This window comes from Uloborus diversus, chromosome 7 (assembly GCF_026930045.1).
Source record: "Uloborus diversus isolate 005 chromosome 7, Udiv.v.3.1, whole genome shotgun sequence".
In the NCBI taxonomy this organism is placed as follows: Eukaryota; Metazoa; Arthropoda; class Arachnida; order Araneae; family Uloboridae; genus Uloborus; species Uloborus diversus.
The window spans coordinates 79,131,182-79,156,393 of record NC_072737.1 but is presented as its reverse complement, the minus strand read 5'-3'; the positions used below and the strand labels follow the sequence as shown (position 1 = coordinate 79,156,393).

General features: G+C 33.8%; 1 protein-coding gene across 1 annotated transcript; it reads right to left on the bottom strand.

Annotated features, from left to right (window-relative positions):
- Positions 1–4,295: 4,295 nt before the first annotated feature.
- LOC129226301 (estradiol 17-beta-dehydrogenase 2-like) lies at positions 4,296–24,963 on the bottom strand. Its single transcript, XM_054860904.1, has 5 exons — positions 24,649–24,963; positions 19,112–19,324; positions 15,794–15,976; positions 10,744–10,876; positions 4,296–4,893 (listed from the first exon to the last, which is right to left on the bottom strand). Exons 1-5 carry the CDS (start codon positions 24,869–24,871, stop codon positions 4,539–4,541), a joined length of 1,107 nt encoding a protein of 368 aa, XP_054716879.1. The 5' UTR covers positions 24,872–24,963; the 3' UTR covers positions 4,296–4,538.
- Between the last annotated feature and the right edge of the window lie 249 nt (positions 24,964–25,212).

The window sequence follows — 25,212 nt, the reverse complement described above, 5'->3', positions numbered from 1 at the left end:
TAATTTAAAAAGAATAAAGCGAAAAAATCATACGTACGAACAAAAATCACAACACTTTCAGCATTTTCTTCGTTACCATGTGCGTTTGTTTTAGTTTTCAATTCCGCCATTAGACAGTGACTTCAGTGCCCCCTACAGTTCGTTGGAGTTGCGAATTAGCTGCTTTGCTTAAAAGTTGCTGCTATTTTTTTTGTTCGTTTTGTTTTTTTTTTCTTTTTTTTACGCATCTAATTTTTTTAGATGAGTGAGGAATATTTTATTCCTAGAAAGTAGCTTAAAATATTGGAAAAATATGTTTGAAACAATTTGCGATTTTAGCTATTTTGAGAACATTGATCAGGTACTAGAAAGTAGTATGGGTATACGGGAAAGTAGGCTCGTCTAGTTCTAGACAGAACTTCTTGTTTATTATCCATAAGCTCATTTCTTTTGCATCGAAAAACACGTTCCTTGTAACGTCGAAACACGTGTCAGCAGTATTCTGCAATTTGCGCTTTTTGACGTTGTTATTTCTTATTTTACATTCCAGATGTTTCAGTAAAAATGGAAAGTAAGTAAGTCCTGTATAGTCCGAGTTTTTCTATGCTTAAGCTAAATACCTTCGTGATAAAAGTAATCCATTATGCGTCATAAAAAATTTCGTTATGTAATTTTCATTTCAAATTTGTGACGTAACAGGTCGAATTTATTTCGTGGTACTTAAACGCTGTTCAGTTATCTTTTTTCTTTATGGGTTTAAACACGTGATTAAGCACTGGTACATCCATGATAAGAGCCAATTCAGGATTTTTACAGAAGTAATCGCGATCTATATACTAAAGTCTTATATAATCCAATCAACTAAAGGCAATTTTATTGTTCTCAAATCTAATTAGTGGGGATGTATCGGATTGATATTATCAAATTGACATCCATTTCCAATAATGTCATGAAATACTATTTCTCAAGCTTCAATCCGTTTAATGACATGAGTAAGCATTTCTTGTGACAATAAAACATATATTGTACATAGACATTATATCTATTGACATACGAATGATGTAATGCATTGTAACATATGGGATGCAATTTCAGTTTTGAAAATAAATGTTTCCGAGGGAGTAAAACCCACGTGGCGACAATGGGGTTGTTTCCTTCAGTCAAAAGCAGGGCTGCGGAGTTGGAAGGAAAATGGCCGACTCCGACCCCGACTCCGACTCCTGGATTTTGAAACGCCCGACTCCGACTCCGGATTTTTTTTTTAATTGTATTTTTTCAACTCCCTTTCTCCCTTCAGGAGAAGGGGGAAAACCTCTAAACAGAGATTGAAGTATTAATTCCTTTTTATGAAAACTTCGCATTTTGTTTTTTATTGTAAACCCAAGACGCATACAACGTCAGAAATTCAATTTAAAATCAAATTTTCCAATAGTTACGAGTTAAAAAGTGAGATGACCTTAAAATCCCTTTTAAAAAATTTGAAAAGGATTATCTGTAATTTACCCCCTTTTAATGTTTAACAAATTGACATTGATCAAATCGTGTGCTTTCAATTTTTGAAAACTGTAACTTGATTGAACAAAAGCTTTTTTTTCTAAATCCAAGTTCTTGAGAGGGTGTGGTGAGCCCCGGGTGACAACCATCTGGACGATGGCACCCAAAGTTAATTTCAGAGTTTATAAAAAATATAAATATTTTAATTCTGAAAATTTTCGCGAATATATTTTAAATTATCTTTCATCAATAAAATTGCAACGAAAATAGGGCACATATACTTCAGGAGCTTATTTTACACAAAATGCGGCGGTATAGAAATTTGTACGAATAGCTTTTACTATACCTATATTTCTCCTTCGCTAAATTTTTAATTTAAATTTTATTCACTGCTTTAGAATTAACCTTAATATGAAGATTTCAAGATTAACTGCAATTATTGAGTGTTGTAATCAAGAAATCATTTACACTTATTTTGTTCCATACTTTTTAGTGAGAACCAAGCTTAGAGAAATAGTCTTAATAAGGAAAAAAAAAAACCATTAGATCGAATATTTTGGATTCGTGCTTTCGCGTCTTAACTTTTTTGAATTTGCCGATCACCCTTAAACGTTTCAACCTTAGCTACGGGCCTCCACTTACTAATTTGTTACGTTTCTTTTACTATTTTGTATAACTGAGATCGAACAAAACACTACATTTCTATTTTTATTTGAAAGTGATTACTTGAAAATGTTAGGCAACAAAACCGTTTGCTGACAGTTAATTATTACAGTTAGCTATTAGTTAAGTAAAAAAGCAAGCAAACTAGGAGACGGCTACAGAAAGTTCGGTAAGCACTCAAGCTAGCTGATTGCCATAATGGCAGTTATTTTCTCATTAGTTTCTTTTTATACATGTAATCGAACCAATTGGTAGTCAGTTTTTAAAAAATGCAAGGAGAGTAAGGGAAAGAAAAAAAGAAGCCCGGAGTCGGAGTCGGCATGTTTTCTAACAACTCCGACTCCGACTCCTTTACCCCAAAATCAGTCCGACTCCTCGACTCCGACTCCACAGCCCTGGTCAAAAGTAGTACTTTTAGTCACTGAAATTGATAGAATAAGCAAAAAAAAAAAAAAAAAACATGGTCCCAGAAATTTTTTTTTATTTTCCCAACAGTTATTTTTTAATTAATTTTTTAAACTGTCCGATTTTTCAAACAAGGCGTGATGACGTCACAAATGATGCTCTTTGGCGCATCTTTGTACCGCATTTCCACGTTATGATAATCAAGAAGCGAATTAAAATTGCGCTCTATGCTTGCTATCAACCACATCGTTGCCAATACACATGAGTAAAGATGCGAATTAAATATTTTGCTCTGTGAATGACAACACAGAATGGCATTTTATCAGTTGTGAATAAAAAAGAAATGTGAACAATGAAAGTGCACCGATTTAAGTAATTTTTTGAAAATATTAAACAAATTATTTAAAAAATAGTTAGATCCTATGCTTTTAAGCATGTTCTTTCAGAAAAAAATACTTTTAAAATTTTGGAAACGACCCCATTGATTTCGATCGTAAATTGTTTCACATTCATAAAGGCCATATTAATCGAAATATCACTACGTAAACTATTTTCCCTGTTATATTTCGTATTCCTTCAAAATAAATATCAATAATTGAGTCTCTTTTCTAAATCCAATGTATATTACAAATTTAGAATGTTATTCTGAGGGTCAGGGATTTAGGTTTCTACTCCATAAGGCACTTATAATCGATTCAGCACGTTTTGTATTAAAGTGGGTGCACAAAGTAAGACCTGGAAGACCAATAAGGTAAATCTCCCATTTCTTGACTAAAAGACAGCAAAAATTCTCGATATCGTGATTTTATCGTCATTAGAAAGCCTAACTGATGACAAGCGTTATCAAGCAGTTTGTTATTGACATGAGAAGTGCAGCAATAGTTATTACAGTAGCTTTGTCAAAATTGCCCGATATTATTTTACAGTAAATTTTGTTTCTTCGTGGTGCACTGTACTTCACTAATATAAAAAATGTTATTGTTCTTGAAACTTATTTTATTTAATTGACGAATTCAAAACGAAACATGTTATTGCATACCATCATTTTTTCCTGCGATTTGTTAACCAAGGAAAATCGATTGCAGTTCAATAAGGCCATTGTTTGTCGTTTTAGGACAGCTTAGTATAGGGTGGAAGAAATAATCTTGTACTGTATATGCCGCATATATGCGTGAACTGTGTGCAGGAGTCCCCCCCCCTCAAAAAAAAATGAAAAGCGGAAAATGACGACTAAACAGTACCCCGAATATGACGATTGATCTTTCTCCTTTCTATTGAAGCAACTATGGAATTTTCAATAATATTTTTGAATTTATTAAAAATAAGTTGTTTAATATGTTTTTGTACTGGCAATTATTTTTTTTTTTCAATTCGTTTAGTTTGACAGCAGTTTTCGGTGTTTTTTCAGAGGTGACCTTATTCGGGACCCTTGTTCCAAACAAGAACTAATCACTTTTCTTTGTCAAAACTGCTGAAAAACGTAATTGAGACTTAAAATTGCACATGGAATTCTTCTTTCTCTTATTTTTTGTGAATCACGTGTTGAATGTGCAAAATTTGTAGCCATGAACTTTGGGATGGCCTTACTTGGCGCACTTACCTTATATAATTTCGGTTTCTTCTAGCATGTAAAAAAAAAGTATCGAATGACATTTTCTTTCTTTGAAAATTAATGCCCTGTCGTGCAGTAAATGATACGGAATTGCTTTAAAAATAATATCACAAACGCTTTTAAGTTCAATTTTTTTTAACTAAGAACCATACATTTAAATACAATATTAAGAAAATTAAAAATGTCATCTTTGTGTGGTAAATTCATTTTATTTGTGAAAATTATGTAAAATATGTAAAAAAAATAAAAAGAATCAACATAAATAAGTAGTTCACCATTTTCATATTCGCATTACAGTTTAAGCACCTACTTTTGCAAACTGAAGGACATAAGCCAAAACTACTATATGCTTCGCAAGAAATGAAAGACCTAGGTCAAGCCATTTTCATAAGTAATATCCAGCTTCTTGTGGTTTTGGAAATCCAGTAACAAATTTATAAAATTTGATTAAAAGATCAACAATAGGTCTTGGAACACGTTCAAATGTGTAAAATATCATTTTTGCAATGAAACCTCGGCAAGGTTTGTACACAGATTTAGGATGCTCCAAGCCTACTGCAGCTTCAAGTGCATCGACGACAATGTAAATGTTAGGTGAGGCTAAATTGGTTTGAAATTCCGTGAAGGTTTTCAAGCTCTGTAAATACTTTTCACCGTAATCGGATCTTACATCAGCTTCTAAAGAGCTGAGGGATTCTTCAATCCTCTTGATCACAGCGTCGCAGTCAGTGAGTTGAGTTCTAATTTGAAAAATGAAATGAAACAAGTGTTAAAAAGTTCATAATAAACTAATTAGTCAGAATCAAAAAAGGATCAATCAAATGCTAACAACATAGAATTACAGTGTAACCCCTGATTTAACAATTGTCAAGGGATTGGAAAAAGTTATCGTTAAATCGAGGATATCGTTAAATCGAGGAGCATATCGCTGTTCCGGTGAATCACTGACGCAATTGCAAAAAGTGTAATTTTACAGGATAATTAAATATACGTGAAACAACCTCACACAATGACACAAACACCCTTGTGTAAATTAATTGAAACAAAATTTTTTTTTTTTTTAATTTTAAAATCATTCCAAGTATTTTTCACCAATCGAACTAAAATTAGTAAAAATATTTATGGGGTGATTAAATCATTTACCTGACATCAAATTACATTATCGGTTACGATGGGGTTGGTTCCCTGCAGCCTGTTTAGGGTATGATGTGTTATGAGCAGTACATTGTCATTCTGGAAAAAAAGGTTTTACCAGAGTTGAAAAAACGATACCTAAATGAAACGGGGATTTTCCAGCAGGATTTAGATCGTTTGCATTCTTCCAAAATGGTAAAAAAAATTCATGTCTGAGAACCAAATTGAGACATTGGAATGGTTTGGGAACTTTTCTGATATCAAGCCAATTGAAAATCTTTGGGATATAGGCAAGAATCGTCTATTGCATACGAACTGTTCAACTATGGAGAAGCCAAAAACTGCTTTAATTCATGTTTGGGACAATGACCAAAACATTATAAATGATTGTAAAAAAATAGTGGATTCCCCACCAAATCGTGTACAAACGTTAGTAAAAAGTCCAAGACATGATATTATGCACTAAAAACTTCTGATTTTATAAAAATTTAAATAAAATACCATTTTTTCTTAGTTTTCTCGATTTTTCGAGTTTTTTTCAATTACTTTGCATAAGGGTGTAGTTGAGTTTCTGCTCTGATGGCTTAAAGTTGAAAAACAAATCTGTCAGTGTTCTTCCGCATGGGGTGGCCACGTTTGAACCCAGTGACGACAATACCTCATTTTCAATTAATTTTGCGGTTTCGTGAATGCTCCACCGGAACATCGATATACATTTAATGCAGCTAAATCCGGACCAGTGAAATGTATCATTCAATTGTGGGAATCGTTAAATCTGGTATCATTATATCGAAGTTATACTGTACTTAACTTTTTAAGTACCGTCGAATGTGGTGACTTTGTCCCAGTATAAAGTGTGGTTGTTCCATATCGCATGTCCCAATATCAATAAAAATAATTTAAATTAATTTATGCGAAAGATAGAGCAGATTGCAGTGCACTTTAATCTTCCATCTGTCATAAAAGCTGCCTTCTGCATCTTATAATTATGCCATAATCTATGTGACACAACCTAACCCCTGCTGTCATCTCATCCAATTTGACGGTAAGAGAAAACATAACTAAAAAGTGGCAGTTATTTAAAGCTGTTTTATTTGTACAGTCGCAAAATGTACGCGATGTTGTTTTAATCAAATAAGCAAGAAATTCAATTTAAAGTTTTTGACAATTAATCTTGTTGTAGCATCACGACGATTTTGTTGTTTGGTTTTAAATGCAGGAAAGTAAATAAGATATTTTTATAACTGAAGACAGCAATGCTATTAAGTAACAATGGTAACAATGCAATTGCGATTTGATTTCAAACCAGAAGTGTATGACAGTTAGGTGGAATATAGAAAAAAAATATAGTGGATTTTCAATCGGATAGCGTAGCGTGTGTAAACCTCTTATTAGAAAATGCCAAACTTCAAGGCCTTCTAAACCGAAAATGATACCCAGTACCTGGAACCAACAACGAGGTACGGGAGACATATCGTATCTCATGGTGAGCAAGGTTCACACATTAAGGGGTAAACTCCCAGCTGGGCTGACGCCCGGCACGGTTACCTTCCCCGGCGCAATAAGTACCAAGTCCGTCCGTAGCACTTAACGACTATCGACCGTCGCACCCAGTCGTGCGGGGGGCCCGCTACGCGGACCCCCCGGACGGTGGAACCTAAGGCTTACAGCTAAGTGGTGGTTTGTGTGCGGAGAAAAGTACCTGAAACCAACACGAAACCCCTGCTCAAACAATTGCAATACATGAAAACTGCACACATTAAACATCATTAGTATATTTGAACAAAACACAAGCAAATGATAAAAAATCAGTAATTGGAAGGAAGAAATAATAATAGTAAACTATTAAGTTAGTAGTTAGTAGAGATGTGTCGTTCATGAACAAATGAGTTTAAAAGACCTACTTCTTAAAAAGAACAGTGCCTTACAATCTCCTAAAAATGAACGGCCGTTCTTTCGAACGGTTTGGAGTTCTTGCTTCATCGAAACTTTCGGAAGTGTCAACCAGTCAAAAGTAGTGTTACAGAAAAAGAAAATGCTGTGGTATAATTCGGCATTATGTTATCTAAAGCTTTTCTTTCAATTCCCAGAAAGTTGGTGACATCTATTTTGGATGAATAAGCATAGATGAACAACTGAGAGTTGTTTAGCTTTTTTGTTGTTTAGGAAGAATAATAAATACACAAGAAGCAGTGCCAGGTGTCATCTTGAGAAAGATGCATGACAATTGTATTTCTTCTGAAATAAGACCTTATCACAAAACCCTAGCATGATTTTTCTGGGTACATCAAAAACAAGTCTTACACCTTTAATTCGCCCTATCTAAGGTCGTCATTTAAAAAAATGACATACTCGTATTACGCAACTTATAGACGGGCGTTTTACTAAAATTTACTACACTTCTGAATAATAATCAAACGTAGGCGGGACAAAATTGCCTATTTGAAATGAACAATTAGAAAATAGTGGGTCCAGCTTTGTGTGTTGTGGAGGATAACAATTTTAAATATGACCACAAAAAATCGGAAGTGTTAGCCGTAAGTGTATTCTGGTACAAATCGGAGTCCACCGGTAACTTCTCAAAATAAAATCACCCAAAACGCAGTTTAGGCTATCTTTAGTCGCTTTAAGGGACAGTCATGACGACCCTGGATCCACACTTGAAGATACGGTTGAATTAATGATTTTGTACATTTTTGAAAGCTTGTTGAACGGGAATAAACTTACGGAACTTCAATAAATTCCTTATATTGCAATTAATTTCTCTACCCGAATGAGTTTTTTGGTCATAAACTAATTATACATCAATGGTTGAGTTTTTAAATTTAAAAAGACATCCGCTGAAAATAAGCCCTGGCGTATTTTTTGCAAGAGAAACAAAAACGAATCCTGGTCTTATTTTTGGGGAAACATGGTAATACTATCTGTAGTTATAACACTCCATAGTGTCGAAAAACGAACAAGGTCACTGTTGAATGGGGTCGTTTTCGAAAATTTAAAAGTTTTTTTTTCTGAAAGAGCATTATGCTTAAAAACATAAGAATTGACCATTTAAAAATATTTTGACAAAGTTTATTATTTTTTGACAGTTATTCTAATCGGTGGGCAGATTCAGTTTAATTTTTTACGCTTCTGCACATGACATCACAATTGATATCTGCCATTCACTGATGCTACTAGCGCAGAGCCCAATATTTAATTCGCTTCTTTATTCACATGTACTGCAACTATATGGTTGATAACAAGAGTAGAGCGCAATATTTAATTCGCTTCTGAATTATCATAACCTGAAAATGCGACACAGCCAGCGTAAGCATTCAGTGCATCAGTGGAATAGCGCGCCGAAGTTCACCACTTGTGACGTCATAAAAACCACGCCTTTGAAAAATCGGACAGTTTAAAAAATTAATTAAAAATTAATTGTTTTGAAAATAAAAGTTTTTACTCGCTCCATATTATTTTGTTTTGCTCATTCTATCAACTTCAGTGACTAAGCGTAACACGTCTATTTTTCACTAAACTCTCCTAAAACAGGTAAACATAGTCAAGATCACACCTCAACTAACCAAAGTGCACAATACTTTTGACTGATGGAAACAGACCCATTGTTTTTGTTCAGAAAAGACGCCTGGCAGTATCATCATATACTCGTAGTTCAAAAATATTAAAGATAAAATCTTATGCAAAACAGTGTAGGAAAGAGAGAAATTTGGGATAAAATCTTACGGGTTCTTTTGCAATTCATAAGATATTATCCAAACAGAACAGTCTGGAAATCACCAAGGTCATAGAAATTACATTAAAAGCTTACTCATGATTGAAACTTCGTCTTTTTCGCTTTTCCCTTTGAAGGGAAAGGAACTTTAAAAGGAAAATAGGCTTTTTCCTTCAAAACTGTAACGAGAATGTTCTGTCTATCTCTCATTAATTTTTTTAGTGTTTATTACCTTTCTTCTTCCAATTATGCATACACTCCATATTTTTATTTTAGTGGATTTAAAAGAGGACGGTGTAATCCAATCGTTCACATTGTTTTCGATCATTTTTTCTGTTTCAGAAACAAAATTAGAATAAGGAAAAAATAAGATTTTTTCCTTTAAAACCATAACGAGGATTTTCTGTCTGGAATATTCTGTGTGCTAGCGTTAACCTTTCTTTTTCTAATTTCAGATACACTCGATCTTTCCATCAATAATGTTTGTGTCCGCCAATAATATCATTTTAATTTTAAAGCTCATATTTTAATTTTTCGCCGAGGTTATTTTAATAATGTTGACTTCTAATACCTGATGCTCACACAACAAGTCTCCGAAAACAATTTCCAACCGGTGTACGGATTTAAGATATGTAGCTAAACTGATAGCTTTTAAATTACGTGTAAAAACTCAAGATTCCAGATAAAATGTAACCATACTCATAGACCTACAAAGTAAATAAACAAGTAAAGCGTTTCAATGATTAAGTACGCATTACTGTTCCACACGATCTTGAGAACAGTTATTCTCAAAAAAAGTGATGTTATAATTTCATATAATTCCATTAAAGAATAAATTTACAAATCACGATATTACGTTTCATTGAATTCGAAATCAGTGAGCTAAATGCATTCTGCCGCTCTGGCCTTCGACTCCAGTAATACTTCTTTTGCAAACGCAAATTCTCTTATTCAGATGTGCTTTGTGTGTTTTATGCTGTTTTTAAATAACTTTTCAAAAAATTATGTTATTAAGAAGTCAATGAAAAGAAAATTTAAAAAATTAACTTATCTTTGGGCTGGGGGGGGGGGGGGACTGCTACACCCCCTAAAATCCGCTGCTGGATGAGAAAGCCTCTCATCTGATTTGGGGCAAGGAATAGTTCTAGTAGCCCTAGTAGGGTGCTGCTGTACAGCATGATTTAAATTTTTTTTAATGAAAGTCTAACTTGGATCTCAACTTGAAACGCAATTTATCGAAACTTTGAATAGTCCATTTACATCCCTTTGCTTCTCACTGCCTCATATGTATTTGTGAGAAAGATAACTCGTCAATAAAGGACAGAAAAAGGTTAAGGGAAATAACTTGAAATTATGTATAATAAGGAGCTATCTATGAATTATCTTAAAGTTTCTAAGGAAGTGAAATAAAAAAATACAATTAATAATATACAATTGCAGATATTTTTTTTAAGTCTATCTCATCATATGGAGCATAAGCAACGATAAAATTAAACATTTTAAAAATCCCCGACTGAGTCGCAACTGTAGAATCAAGATGGAAAATTGAAAATCCTTTTAAAAGCCTTATACTATTAAAAATCAATGTCAAAATCGGTCCATCCATTTAAGCACTAGAGTGCCACAGACAGATACACAGACACGTCAAACTTATATCCCCCTTCTTTGTGTGTCGGGGGTTAAAAACTATGCCCTTATGAAAACATTTGGAAGAAGGGGGTTAGAGATTTTATTCACTCACCGAAATAATTCAGGCTCTACGGAAATCACTTTAACATCCCACACCTCCATTTCTTGCTTGAGGCACTCATTGAAAGCTACAGCAGCAAACTTGCTCATAATGTACGGAGTCAAGTGAGGGCATGATAAACGTCCTGTAATAAAAAAAAAAATGATTTGAGTTTGACATCTTGAATTCAAATTATGTTTTTCGCAATCACGAGTGTGTGTATGTAGGCGTGTGTGTTTGTGTGGGGGGGAGGTATGTGTGTTTGTGTGTGGGGGGTATGTGTGTTTGTGTGTGGGGGGTATGTGTGTTTGTGTGTAGGGGGTATGTGTGCGTGTGAGTAGGCATGTGTGTTTGTGTCTGTATGCTGGCATAAGTGTGTGGGTAGTTGTGTGTATGAATGTATGTGTGTGGGGGGGGGAGGGTATGTGTATGTGGTGTGTAGGCATATGTGTCTGTGTGCAGGCATGAATGTGTGGGTAGTTGTGTATGTAGACATGGATGCAACCTAGAGACGGCTTTCGCTATAGGAGCAACATCGTGAGGAGCCGGTCGACGGTGATGGTGCGGAGGATGGCGGTGGGAAAATAAAATGATAGGACGTCAAAAACAGTCAAGTGAGAACAATAAGCAATAGTGATTGCTTAAAAAAAAAGACTTATTTCTACTCTGCTGTAAATACAAGTTATTAATGTTAAAAAAGCGTAAGCTATTGCTTGATCCATTTGGTTGGACGTGACATTTTTGCACATATATTTTCAATTTATTCCAGAACATTCAAACTTTGTCTCTTAATCTTTTATTATACACTAGTGGTATCCGCACGGCTTTGCGCGTAATAGAAAAATTAAAAGGCTTTTGGTTCGCCTGTATATTTACAAATAATGTATGGTGAATTTTTTCGCCAGTTGGCTTGTACCCATGTTACGGTTCCACGTTATGATAATTTCGTATCTCGCCAATTGGCTTGTGCCCATGTTACGGTTCCACGATATGATAATTTTGTAATTTACTCGTCCATCTTATGATAAGTTTGTTCTTAAAATTGGAATAGAAAACGAACCACATCGAATTTTCGAAAAATCGCTTCGAGGTGCACACTTCCATACTACAAACTAACTTTGAGCCAAATTCCATGAAAATCGGCCGAACGGTCTAGGCGCTATGCGCGTCACAGAGATCCTGACAGTCAGACAGAGAGAGATCCGGACAGACAGAGATCCTGACAGTCAGACAGAGAGAGATCCGGACAGACAGAGATCCTGACAGACAGAGAGAGATCGGGACAGACAGAGTTCCTGACAGTTACAGAGAGATCCGGACAGACAGAGTTCCTGACAGACAGAAAGAGATCCGGACAGAGAGAGCTTTATTATTAGTAAAGAAAATCTAAGGAAACATTTTTTCTCATTATATTAAAGTATCAACTTTCTAAAATCATTTTTTGTATGTAAAAAACAATGATTTGTACATGTTACGGGCGTGATTGTACAGTCACATCCGCAACACGTGCAAATCATTACTTTTGTCCTATAATGCACAAGGGGAAAATTAGTAGAATCAACTTTTGAAGAAATTGTCTGTCATCTAGTTGACGGGCGTTTTTCGTTGTCTTCACACGAGGAAACTTAGTTGAATCAACTTTTCTTTTAATAAGCCGAGTTTATTCAAGCAGAAACTCCGCTATAACGCTGTTAAAACTAAACCGAGTTGACTCTCATGGGTAGAGTGAACATTTGGCAATGTTCTGATGAGTTGAATGAACTAAATGTTTGATTCAATTCAACTCATCAGTATGAGAATGGTAACGTCACATGTGCCTAGTGTAATGAGTTGACTGTCGTGTGATGCTTTACTGTAACTTTCTCTCAAAGAAGTTGAACAGGGTTGTCAGGCTTTCAAACGAACTGTTGATCCTAAACGTGGCTTCTGTCTAACATTTTAGGTGCTAGTTAGCACACTGTACACTAAGAGATGTTTTTTTTTTGATTTAATATGCTTTTTTTTAAAATTTATTTCAAAGCTCAAAACAAATTCAGATTTGAAAATAGCAACTTTTTGAATGTATGAATAAGTGATTAAAAGATATTTTGATTTTGCTAGCCCATGCAGCAATAACAGCCTTTTTACCTAATAACTACGAGTAAAAGAAGGCTTGGTTCTGCAAATTTTGCCCCCTCCCCACCCTCTGATAAGAATTGTGAAAAAAAATGCTTCCATGTTTTTATACATTTTTTAAAAACATTATTTATTTATTTATTTATTTTTTAAATATTTTTATTTTAATCCGCTTTTTCGATCATCGCTCGAAAGTTGATTCAATTACGTTGCCTCATAATGTAAAAGATCTATTTCTCTTTTTACGTTTATTACTGTCATACATCTATTACACAGTCATTCAAAATATCTTCTGAGCATATTTTTCCGCCACAGTAAAACATGCTTATAACGAGCGTCCAGAGTTCGGAAAATTTTAGTTTCATGGACAATGAAAGATTAACAATTGATTAATTAATAAACGTAACCATAACAACTAACAATTGATCAATTGTTATCATGGAGAATTACAATTAACAATTAATTAATTGCTAATTGCAGTTTACTACGGTTAACAATTAGTTGTTAGTTGTAGCTTACCACGGTTAACAATTAATTGTTAATTGTAGTTTACAACAATTAACAATTGTCAATTGTTTTGTGAATTTTAATTAAAACTAACTCTTAAAAAAATACTGGTTTTTTATAATATACTCTACAGGCGACAGGTCTACCTGGGACATGGATGCTGGACCGGTACCATATTACTATCTAACAATTTAACTACACATGTTAGCAACAAATAAAAGATCAATGCACAACAGTAACTTTTTACGAGCAATAAATTATTTACTGCAGCATATGACTTTTCTCAAAAAATCTTATGGCTCCAGCAAAATTTCCTCAAAATAGGCATATTTCAATTAAAAATACAAAAAATTTTTTTTTCCGTACTAGTAAAAGTCCAAAGAACATCTGAGAGAAATTACAGAAATGTATCTTAATTACACGATCAAAGAAAAAAAAAATAAATAAATAAAAATAAAGCAGAGTAGTCTCTGAGATCTCACTCCGTCCCCTGTTATGTCCTTCTTTTTCACCTCCCCTGTTACGGGTTAAACTAAAACAATGATTTGCACAAACTTAAAACACTTAATTAAAACACAAACATTTACGTATGGAAAAAACTTGCGAAGTGGAGACTAGTTCACGCGGCGAGCGAGCAATCAGTACTGAACGAAAATACGAAATTGAATAATACTTTGGACGCTGTGCCCTGCGCTGTACCTATTGATACATAAAGTTAACTGTTAGTTTTAATTGTTTCATAAAACAATTAAAAAATTAATTGCAAATATTTTAATTGTGAGAAACAATTAACGTACATTAATCCAATTCAATTAATTGCAAAGTACAATTAATAGTTTAATTGCAATTACTTTACTTGCAATTACTTTTTTAATCAATTAACAGGGCAATTGAAAAAATAATTGATTAATGCCCAACAATGGAAGGGACTGCGATATTATGTACAGTTTTATCCAAGTTATAATAAAAAACGGGTTCGGGAAAAAATTCGAAAAAAATCTTTCATAGTCACTTTTGTTGCTCTTTATTTCCGTTCAGTTGAGAAGAAGTTAGTCAATTTACTTTGAACTCTATCTGCTCCTTTCTTGTGTAATAATTTTCGGCGACTCTTCATGGCTCAAAAAGCAACATTATATCGTTTGCATTTCTGCATGCATCACATGACTTACTTTTCCACCAATTTAATGTTATTTCCCCATTATTGTAATTTTAATGTGATTCAAGAGTTAACTCTCTAAATATCACCAACAGTGGGAGAATTAAAAGCAGATTAAAAAAAAAAAAAGTAAAATCTGTGACCCACTTCCCCCAATTAATTCTAATTTGAATTCCGAAACTTTGAATTCAAATTATGTTTTTCGCAATCACGAGTTGCGACAAGACCCTACTGATTAGAGTTATTGTTTCTAGAAACGGCTCCCCCCCCAAGCATGTCCTTCCTCCTGGGTGGTTACGTGTGTATAGTTGTGTGTGTGTGTAGGCTTACGTGTGTGCACGTAGGCGTGTGTATGTGTGTAAAGGCGCGCGCGCGTAGGGGAGTGTGTATGAGCATGCGTCCTTAGGACATGGACGCCACCGCCCAGCAAAAGTGGATTCCGGTGGACAGTGCTCAGGACCAGCCGCGCCGCCGCCGGTGGTGCTGCAGCCCTGGTCCAAGCTGAAAAAGGAACCGTAACGTCAAGGACAGTCAAATGAGAACAATAAGCAATCGCGATTGCTCAAAAAAAAAAAAAAAAAAACGCCAAATTTGTCGCCAAGTTGGCGACAAAACTTGACGAACAAAAGGCTGGCGATATATCGCCAAGTGTCCGCCAAATTATAACACCACTGGAGTTTGCATCGAAATTAACAATGATTTCCCCCCAAAAAGGCGTGAAACACCCCCTTTGGAACAAACGAATGCAACCAAAAAAGAAGGTGCAAAACTAGACCCCATTAGAAGACTACGTACCAAATTTCAACTTTCTAGGACATAGTTCTTGAGTTATGCGACATACATACGCACATACATACATACATACGGACGTCATGAGAAAAGTCATTGTAATTAACTCGGGTAATGTCAAGATGGATATTTCGGGTGTCTATACGTTTTAGGCACTCATCTGCGTCTGGTCGGGTTGGGGAAAACAAGAAAAAAAAAAAAAAAAAAAACTCAACATTATTTCGGGGATGAGCAAAATGGAAATTAAGGCCGAATTTTGAGTGATTTTTTTCGCGAATACAATATACTTCCTTTTTGTAAAAGGAAGTAAAAAAGGACCTGTGTACTCAAAAGCAATTGGTTATGCTGAAGGTGGTTCACCTGTATATTCTTCACATTATTCGCTAATGTAATCACTTTCAATTTTATTTTTCATCTAATATATCTTTAGCTATCTATTTTTTATTACCTCGGATGTTCGAGACTCCACTGTAATTTTCAATTTTATTCACTTACCTCCAATACTAGTCAAATTAACTACTCTTCCTCTTGATTGTCTCAACAAAGGTAAGAAGGCTTTCGTAACTCTCACCGGGCCAAAAGTGTTCACTTCAAATGTTTCCTTAAAGTCAGCCATGCTTGTGAGCTCAACATCGATGCCTTTCTGGATGCCAGCATTATTTACGAGAGCCCAAAATTCTAAAAAATGGAATAAAGTTGTAGCAGTTAAGATTAATTTAATGCACAGAAAAATGATGATGGAAATAGATCAATGAGACAACTTTTTTGAAATTCTTTATTATAAAGTTACAAATACCCCTACAAGGTTCACGAAGTTTGAAAAGGGGATTGATTCTCTTATTTACGTGAAATGCTAAATGTGGTTCGTTTATTTTGACTCACTTATTATATTCTTAAATTAGTAATTATGAAGAAAATATACATACATCGTTTTAAATAATGTGTTTCATGTGACAGACAAATTGAAAATAATTTGTAACCAATGCCAATTGGTGTTAGAAATCCGATGTTCGTATAATGTGTACAGTAGGCTCATTTAGGTTTCTTGCTTGCTATTGATTGGATATAGATTAATGGTAATTAAAGTTGTGTTTGTTGCCGCCTGAAGCAAAATTTTTATTGCCTCGTTCTCCATGTGTAAAAATGTTTGCTTTTTTTTTAAATTTGTTTTTTTAAGTCAGAGGACGAAAAGGTAACATTTTTAATTCTTCTCCCTTGTGTTCTTAGAGTGAGCTTTTAACATAAATTTGAGTAAAAATCAGCTTTTACCGGAAGTTATCATTGTGACTATCGGACATTACATTTTGCGATTTTTTTTTGTGCGCTTTTTTTTTTTGTACGAATTTTTTATGTGCGGTACGTTAAAATTGCTATCAGATTGGGATTCAATTGACGAACTTATTTTTAAAACGAGTGCGAGGTAGTATCTTCAAGTGACGACATACGCACCCCGATGGGAAGTCACTGTGACCTCCCAAAAAATTTCCTATTCGGGAAATTTTGTTCGACTCTGTAAGGCAAAAATTATCATCACTTGGTTTATTTTGATTTCGTTTAAAGATTATTTTGTAAGGTTTTTTTGTCATTTTCTATGTAAGACTTCTTTTATGCGGTCCCTATCTACCGCATTAAAAAATAACTGTGTTGCGAAAACAACTTTTTAAAGCTACTCGTGAAGTTTCGAACAATTTTTTTTATGGGGTCCCTATCCACCGCATAAAAACATGTTTGGGTGTACTTATTGATTTTTACCATCTATCTGTATAAACTCGGGCGTTAAAGTGTCGATTCGCTCGAATTTATTCGTTGAAAACTACTTAAAGACAATTACGTTAAATATATTGGCGAAACACTACTTAAATGTCACTACTGTTGTGAGACAGGTATTGTATACAAGTTATTCACAACTCATTCATTACATGCGTACATAAAACAGAAACCAAAGGTAAAAGTTATAAAATTATGCGAAGAATGTATTAATACATAAACTATTCTAATGCACTACTATAAGTTCAAGGAAAGTGAAAATGGCCGCACCATTTTTTGCATCAACGCTGTGTATGAAGGTTTAAAGAACATCGTATTATAATTTTCACAATCACTTTTGTCTTTTCAGATTGTAAAATATCATTTAAAAACCTTATATTTTAAAACATTTATGAGGTGAAAAAAACACGAAATAGTGCAGTTTATAACGTCACCAAGAACACTACCGGACGTTTCACTAAATTTTGGAGCATTGGAAAGAAAGTTGTTTATTTTATTTTATTTATTTATTCAGAGACAGCGATTGGGACTAAAACTTGGGGTGGGGGGGGGGGGGGAAACTGACAACTAAAAGCCATAAGATTTTTAGCGGCAGCAAACAATGAAAAAAGACAGAGAGTGCATAAATTTTTTTTTCTAGGACTGGCTTTGAGTGCAGATGAGTGGTAATTGATGTAAATCTAACAATTTAACTCACGTATTTCTTAAGATATTGATGAATTTTGTACACAATAACTTTTCCGAAGAAACACTTGAACTTTCAATATTTACACCGAAGTATTTTGAGATGTCACAAATGTTTGGTAATAATTTCATTAAACAAGTATGGCTTGTCTAAGTAAAACAATTGATTTACTAATATCTGAAAAATGAATACATAAACTAAAAATTACTGCTTGTGCGAAATAATGTTTCGTAAACAGATATACAAAGTAAAACAAATAATTATGTTCTGAAAATTTTGACCTTTCTTCCTTTTTTATAAATAATTTCTAGTTTTGGTCCATAAATTAGAAAATAAAGAAATAAACCATAAAAAGGGGGGGGGGGGGGTGCCTGTCTCGTTAGACTTTAAAGCTCAGAGATAAAAAAGCGAAACTTAATTAGTTGTTTTAGCAAATACCAGTGGTGCAGCGAAGGGGGGGGGGGGGTGTAACCATCCCCCAGAGGCTGGGGTTATGTTAAAACCCTAGAGGTTTTAACATAAATGCAAATTCCAATACATTAGTTTATGGAAATGTAAGGGTTGTTTTGATCAAAATACCCGTTTCAGAAGGTATTTTTGATCAAAAAATTCCTTTCAGAATGTATTTTTGATTAAAGAAAAACGCTCCAGAAGGTATTTTTGATCACCCCCCCCCCCAGATGGTATTTTTGATTAAAAAAAACCCTCTAGAAGGTATTTCTGGCTGCGCTAGAGGCAAACACAATTCAAATTCACAACAGAAGCATTATATTACGGTAACATAACCATCAAGCTTTTACTGCATGCAGATTTCAAACGAGAATCAACATAGAGAACCGTTATTGTAATCGAAAATGATAAACAAGATTTCAGAGAATTTATTTCGAAAAGGGGCATAACTCTTTCATTCACTGCCGTGGCCAGCAGACCCTGAGTACCGCATAGGTCCACTAGGTCTGGTCTGGGCCCCCTCTTAGGGGCCCCAAATTACTTAAGAATTATGGAGAAGAATTACTACTCTTAGAAAAATACACGCATTTTTTAAATGATAGTTAAAAAATAATAACTTGTAAATTGAAAAAAAAAAAAAAAAAACTAGGAGCATTTTTATTTAAAAAAATTCAAATCATTGCCTCCAAATTATTGTAGGCCTAGGGCCTCACTTTTAGTTAATCGGGCTCTGGTGACCAGTATAATGAACCTATGGACGTCACTTTGAAAATATCATTTGAGCTCTTTGCTGATGTTATTAATATTAACCTAAAAAGCTGATTTAAACCGTAGATTTAAATACTGACATGGGGGAATATGTCTTAAATATAGGATTTTTGAGCTATCCCGTATACAAAACAAAATGTTACCTGATGTTCCTAAATTCTCTTTGACGTAGTTTAACGCATTTCTCACGCTGTCGTCTTCTTTGACATTTAGCTCAAGAATCTGCAAACGTTTAGAACATTCCTTTTTTAAATCGCAAGCACCTTTCCCTTCTGGAAAAAGGCATGCTGCGAATACGTGAAAACCAACGGAATCTAGACGCTTTGCTAAAGCATGGCCGAAACCACTGTCACATCCTGAAATGAAATTACATTTGAAAAGCTTTTCAAAGTTATCAAAATGTTACCAAATTCAGCACTTACTTTCTTCATAAATTAACACAATTTAATAACAGAACAAAAATGATAAATTGTGCAAAAGGAATAAAAAAATACTTTGAGGCGGAACTAATTGGAAAATAAATTATACTTGTTTGAAACTGTATAGGTAAGACACTCCTAATCCACATGCTGAAGTTGAACATTCGTGACGCGAAAAATAAATTTCTTTAAAGATTGGTACCTTGGAAAATCATGATTTAAAGAAAAAAAAAAAAAAAAAAACAAGAACATCACTTGTTTTATTAAATAACAGGAAAATTGACACTGAAAAAGAAATTGACATTGCCTTATTGTTTATTCTAATAAATGGAAGAAATGAAAAAAGAGATGAAAAAGTGAAAACTTTTGCAGTTTTGAAAAACATCTTTCCTTTAATCTGAGCGGCTTCAAAACCATAGATAACTTTCTCTTCAATTACCTTTTGTAAAAAAATGGTTAAATAAAAATACAAAACAAAATCTAAAATTGAAAAGTCTTAAAATAAATAAAAAGAGTTTTTACAAAATATAATCAGATGTAAATCATCAAAATAAAATTTTATCTTCATCGAAATCAAAACTGTCTTCCATATTTTTGGAATCCTTTTCAGCACATTTTTTAAAACCTACTACGCATAAAAGCCCACATCTACGACATGTACATTAGAGTAGACCTAGAAATGGATATTTTCGGTAACCGATTTCCAACAGCAAAAATTGTTACGTCCTGGCATCTTAAATATGGAAAAAATAATAGAGAAGTTGCAACCTATTAAATGTTCATATTTTGGCTATTGCATATTGTTAATTGACCCTCAAAACTAAAAAATTCACCATCGCCGAATTTTAAAACACCGTGGTTGATTTTTAATGAATTTTTAAAAATCCACGCGCAAAAGTGCGCTTTTCTGAAACGTCACGAGCCTACGTCACAGGGCGCGAATGGGCAGCCTTCCGCCGAAGATCCCTTGTTTTCGCTAGGGACATTTTGAGCGCGCTGATATTATTTTTTAGAAATTCAATAATCCTTTTGAACACACTATGGAGGCCGGATTCGTTAAAGCACAATCTAAATAATCTTCCTCAAATAATATCAATGGTGATATTCGAATATTTCCGAGAGGATGAGAGGTTTAATGTTCCAGAAACGCGAGGAGATAAGCCTTTTACGTTTCATCTTCGAAGTCGAATGCACGTTCTTCGATTTCTCCCATGACATGGGAACCGGTTCGCTAGCGTTTCTCTCCTATCGGACGTCACTTCCTATGCCATCTGACGTCACAGGCGCTTGAACTTTAAAAATTAATTTAAAAAAAACTACTTATCGTATCGCAAAAATTTTTTCACCTATGATGTTCATACATGTTACTCTATCATATAAAAATAAAATTGAAAAATCGAAAACTTCCCTATTAAAAAAATATACATTTGTGTTTTTAGGTCACGCATGAGCTTTTAAGTTGTTTTCACTCTAGTTTATCTCTTGTGCCTTCCCCAAATATCTTTCCTACAGATTCACTGACCAAATTCACAATTCTTTTGACAGCCTGATGTTGAAATTTTAAGAGTACACACTTGGATATCTGCTTAGTTTCTGGAAATGGCAAAACATCCTTAGTGTTCACATCATTAAAAGGAAAAATGTGAAAAACTTGACCAGTCAATCAACTCTTATAGTTTACAGCTTCAAAACGTTCTTAAATCCCACCAATAACTCTATAACAACTGCAATAAAATGTTTAAACATTTTGATGTTTTCAAATTCTAACATGTAACATTTTTCTAGAAATTTATTTCAAACTCTGACTACGCATACTATAGCTTACTCTCATTCATATATATTGCATATGTTCTATTTCAAAAACGAAGATGTAAAAAGGTTAAAATAAAAACAAAATCATAAATATCTTTCCCATAAATAAATAACTGCGCTTGAATTACATAATATATTTAAAAAATATACATTATTGTAGCTTTATATTGAATTTTTTGTTTTAAATGCTGAAAACACTGCGCGGCAAAAAACTACTTTAATGTTTTTGACATTACTCTTGCTGAATCTTATGTAAAATGATCCCCTCCATCCAAATAAGAACGCCATTCCACCCCTCTCACTCACCACATTTTTGAGATAGCTGCTCCTTATCTATTTCAGATTTTAGCAGTTTCATAGCCCTTATTTTGTTTTGGAGGGAAAGAAAGTTTTATACTAGCTGCGAACATTCTTCTGAAAAGAGAGAGAAGTAAAAAGTTCAAAAAGATGAAAATTGAAGCAAGACGGGAGATTTGGGGTGGGGGGGGGGGGGAATTTCTATTCCAAAAATTAAAAAAAAAATACTAAAACCGATCTTATTTTCTGCTCTTTTTTTCACAATTTTTTCTCCTATTTTTTGGCATTAATCTATCTAGTTCACTTCCAAAAGCCCCGTGTTGCAAAAAAATTTACATTCTGGGGAAAAAAATTGCTGGAAAGCAAAGTATACAAAAAAGTGACATTTAGCTTCACGTATTTTTATTATCTTGTATTAGTCTATAAAATTCGAATCATACTACAGTGAAATCCCGTTACCACGAATAACCAATACAACGAAATATCTGTTTCAACGAAATAAATTTTCAGCCCCATTTTAATTTCCATTACATTGCTGGAATTTATTTACAATGAAATTCTCATTACAACGAACAACATTTTCTGTCCAATAGCTAAGGCATTTGGCAATTTTTTCAACTGTCGCTGTTTTTGAAGCTAAAGGCTACGCAATACTGTTTCTCAGTTTTCACCATTTAACCAAAATATCGCCATTAAAAGAATCTTTAAATCTTTTGTTAACAAGTAAAATATTCTGTCAACTAAATTAAGCAAACCCATAAACAGCACAAAAACTTCCATTTTTTTTTTTTTTTTTTTTTTTTGCACTGTTTCAAACAATTGCCAAATTTTACTACTTTTTTTTGGAAAATTTTCGGCTGAAAATATGTAGCATTGTTTTAGTCACTAGAAGTATCCCAGTATTTGGTGACAATATTCGCCGACATTTGATTCCCTCCCCCCCCCCGTTTTTCAGTTTTAATCATCCTTTTTGACATATTAAAAAGGGGAGGAAGTTTGAAATTTCGGTGAAACTGGAGAAACTGGGGACAAACTATTTTTTGGTAACGATTTGACGTATGGCTATGTTGACCATTAACATGAATTGATTAAAATAATCTATATTAACGTAAGCGAAGCCGCGGGTGAAAGCTAGTAAATAATAAAGTTTCATGTGTTCACGCCTCACGTTACATTTCTCATATGTGTTAGTGGAATTAATTTGTGTACATTCAGTAGTGCGAAATCTATGTTTTTGTGAAATAGCAACGTTTTTACCATCGATGTTTTGCTTTCGATGTTTTTTCGATGTCGATGATCTTTAATTGAAGCAAAAAAATACTGAGAAAATGTAATTATGTTCACAGTCACGTCGAAAGCTTCATTAGTAATTAGTTATAGGGACATCTATCGCATTGTTTTTTATTGTTAGATTGTCTTCAGAAGTAGACTTATATATCGCACGCAGAAAAGTTAACTATCCTTTCTTCCAGCAGAGTGTTAACTTGGATATTGTTTGTTGCTAAAGTTTCCCCAAATGCAATCATCAGCTTTTTTATTTTTCATAGTTTTTCTCTAAGTTCCATATAAAACTATATTATAGTTTCCAGCCCTCAACTAGTAGTTGAATAAAAAGAATGAGTTCGTTTCCAAAAATTTAAAAGTATTTTTTTCTGAAAGAGCATGCTTAAAAACATAGGATCTATCCATTTTTTAAATACCTTGTTTAAGTTTAATATTTAAAAAAAATACTTAAATCGTTGCGCTTTTATTGTTTACATTTCTTGCCGATGACATCACAAATGATGAAATGCCAATCTATGTTGCCATTCACAGAGCAAAATATTTAATTCGCATATTTACTCACGTGTATTGACAACGATATGGTTGTTAGCAAGCGTAGAGCTTTTAATTCGCTTCTTGATTATCATAACCTGGAAACGCGGTACAAAATGCGCCAAAGTGCATCATTTGTGACGTCATCTAGACCACGCCTTGTTTGCAAAATCGGACGTCTTAAAAAATTAATTAAAAAATAGCTGTTGGGAAAATGAAAGAATTTTCTGGGTCCATGTTATTTTTTTTTTGTTTATTCTATCAATTTCAGTGACTAGAAGTACTACTTTTGACTAAAGGAAACAACCCCATTGTTCAAAGCATTTTGAGGGACCGCAGCACCCACGGAGTCGGTGCCCCTGACAGGAATAATGACAAAATTTTGAAAAAGTAACAAAAGTAGCATGCAAAGAAGCATGCATTGGAGCCGGAACGTGCCGCTGACGTTACGGAATAGTTTGTCAAATAATACTTTCTTTTAATGTTTTTTTTTTTATGTTAATTTTCTCTAAAATAGACTCACTCTCATCTGACTCTTTAAGTGTAAGCCCTTCCGAAAATGAAAATATTTTCAAACCATAAATTTAGTAACTTTATTACGAAATGAAAAAAACAAAATTAGTGGAAAGCAGGAAAAAAAAAAATCCATATTACAATACGTATCAAATTCATTTGATATTTTAAATTTTTTTTTTTTTTCCATTTGAATATCGTTTTTTTTTTTTTTTTCATTTTATTTGTATCAATGCTTGTAAGTAAAACTACTGATGAGTAGTAATTTTGCGCTATTACTTTGTATACGATTTAATCCTTTTTAAGAAGAATTCTTTACCCCCCTTCATAACGATGGATGAACAAAACCATGATGGCAAGTACCGAAAATTCAGTCCTCCCTCCCTCCAACTCCTCCGTTCCGGTAAGTAACAATTTGCTATTTATTGTGGCATTTATGACTTTTTAAAGAAGTCGAGTCCGCATATTGGAATATCGGTTTAAAAGATTTACTCTCTTAATCAATACATTTTCAAAGTACCAAAACCGCTGTAATTTGTCAGTTTGATCCGGGAAAATAGAATATTTCCGTTATTAGAAATATTGTTCCTTAAAAATCGGCTATTCTACTTAGCGGTCTCGACTGCATTTATATTTGCACTTCATTCCAAGAATTTTAAAGTTATGATTTTAACTTTCACATTTCTGAATTAAAGAAACCATTATGCACCAAAAAAAAAAAAAAAAAAATCAACTTGAAACAAAAAAGTACTTAAAAATAATGATTTGTAAGTGCTGCGGTTGTGACATAAAAGTGGTACCTCTGCGAGTAAGGAAAATAATACCTGTTATCAGGACCGCCCTGTTTTCCGGTTGAATCTTCTTATCCAGAAAGTAGTTGATGACGTAATCCAGCTCGAACCTCGAAATGACAAGATACAGCAAAATGTGGGCGATCCATGTGTAATAACATGTTATGCATCCGGGCAGTATGAAGCCCAGTATTTTGAGTTCAAAAATCTTCAGGACGTAGAAGGCTACGCCCACTAAAATTAGCCTATCAATCATGAATATATATTTTTCAAGTCGCGAATCACTGATTGATTTATATTCTCACTTCAGAGTAAATTAGAAGAGTGAAAAGTATTCGCAGTATCTGTGACGGCTAGCTTCTCAAATCACTCGTGAACCATGGCCTGCGCTGATAGATATGATAGTGCGTTAGAAGATAAGAGAACGGAAGAATTGAAAATTGATAACATATTTGTGTGCTAGATTTAAAGGAGTTTAATTCAACTTTTATCTAACATATCTTTGGAAAAGAAAGAAAAATTAAATGTGTCAAAATAAAATTGCGAAACGCATATTAAAAAGGTGGTCATTAAATTCACAAAAAATAAATAAAGAAA

Coding starts and splice junctions, on each gene's coding strand:
- LOC129226301 (XM_054860904.1), bottom strand. CDS start 24,871: ATGATTGATAGGCTAATTTTAGTGGGCGTAGCCTTCTACGTCCTGAAG. Junction 15,977..19,111: donor AGAGAATTTAGGAACATCAG/GTAACATTTTGT, acceptor TCCATTTTTTAG/AATTTTGGGCTCTCGTAAAT. Junction 10,877..15,793: donor TAATTTGACTAGTATTGGAG/GTAAGTGAATAA, acceptor TTTTTATTACAG/GACGTTTATCATGCCCTCAC.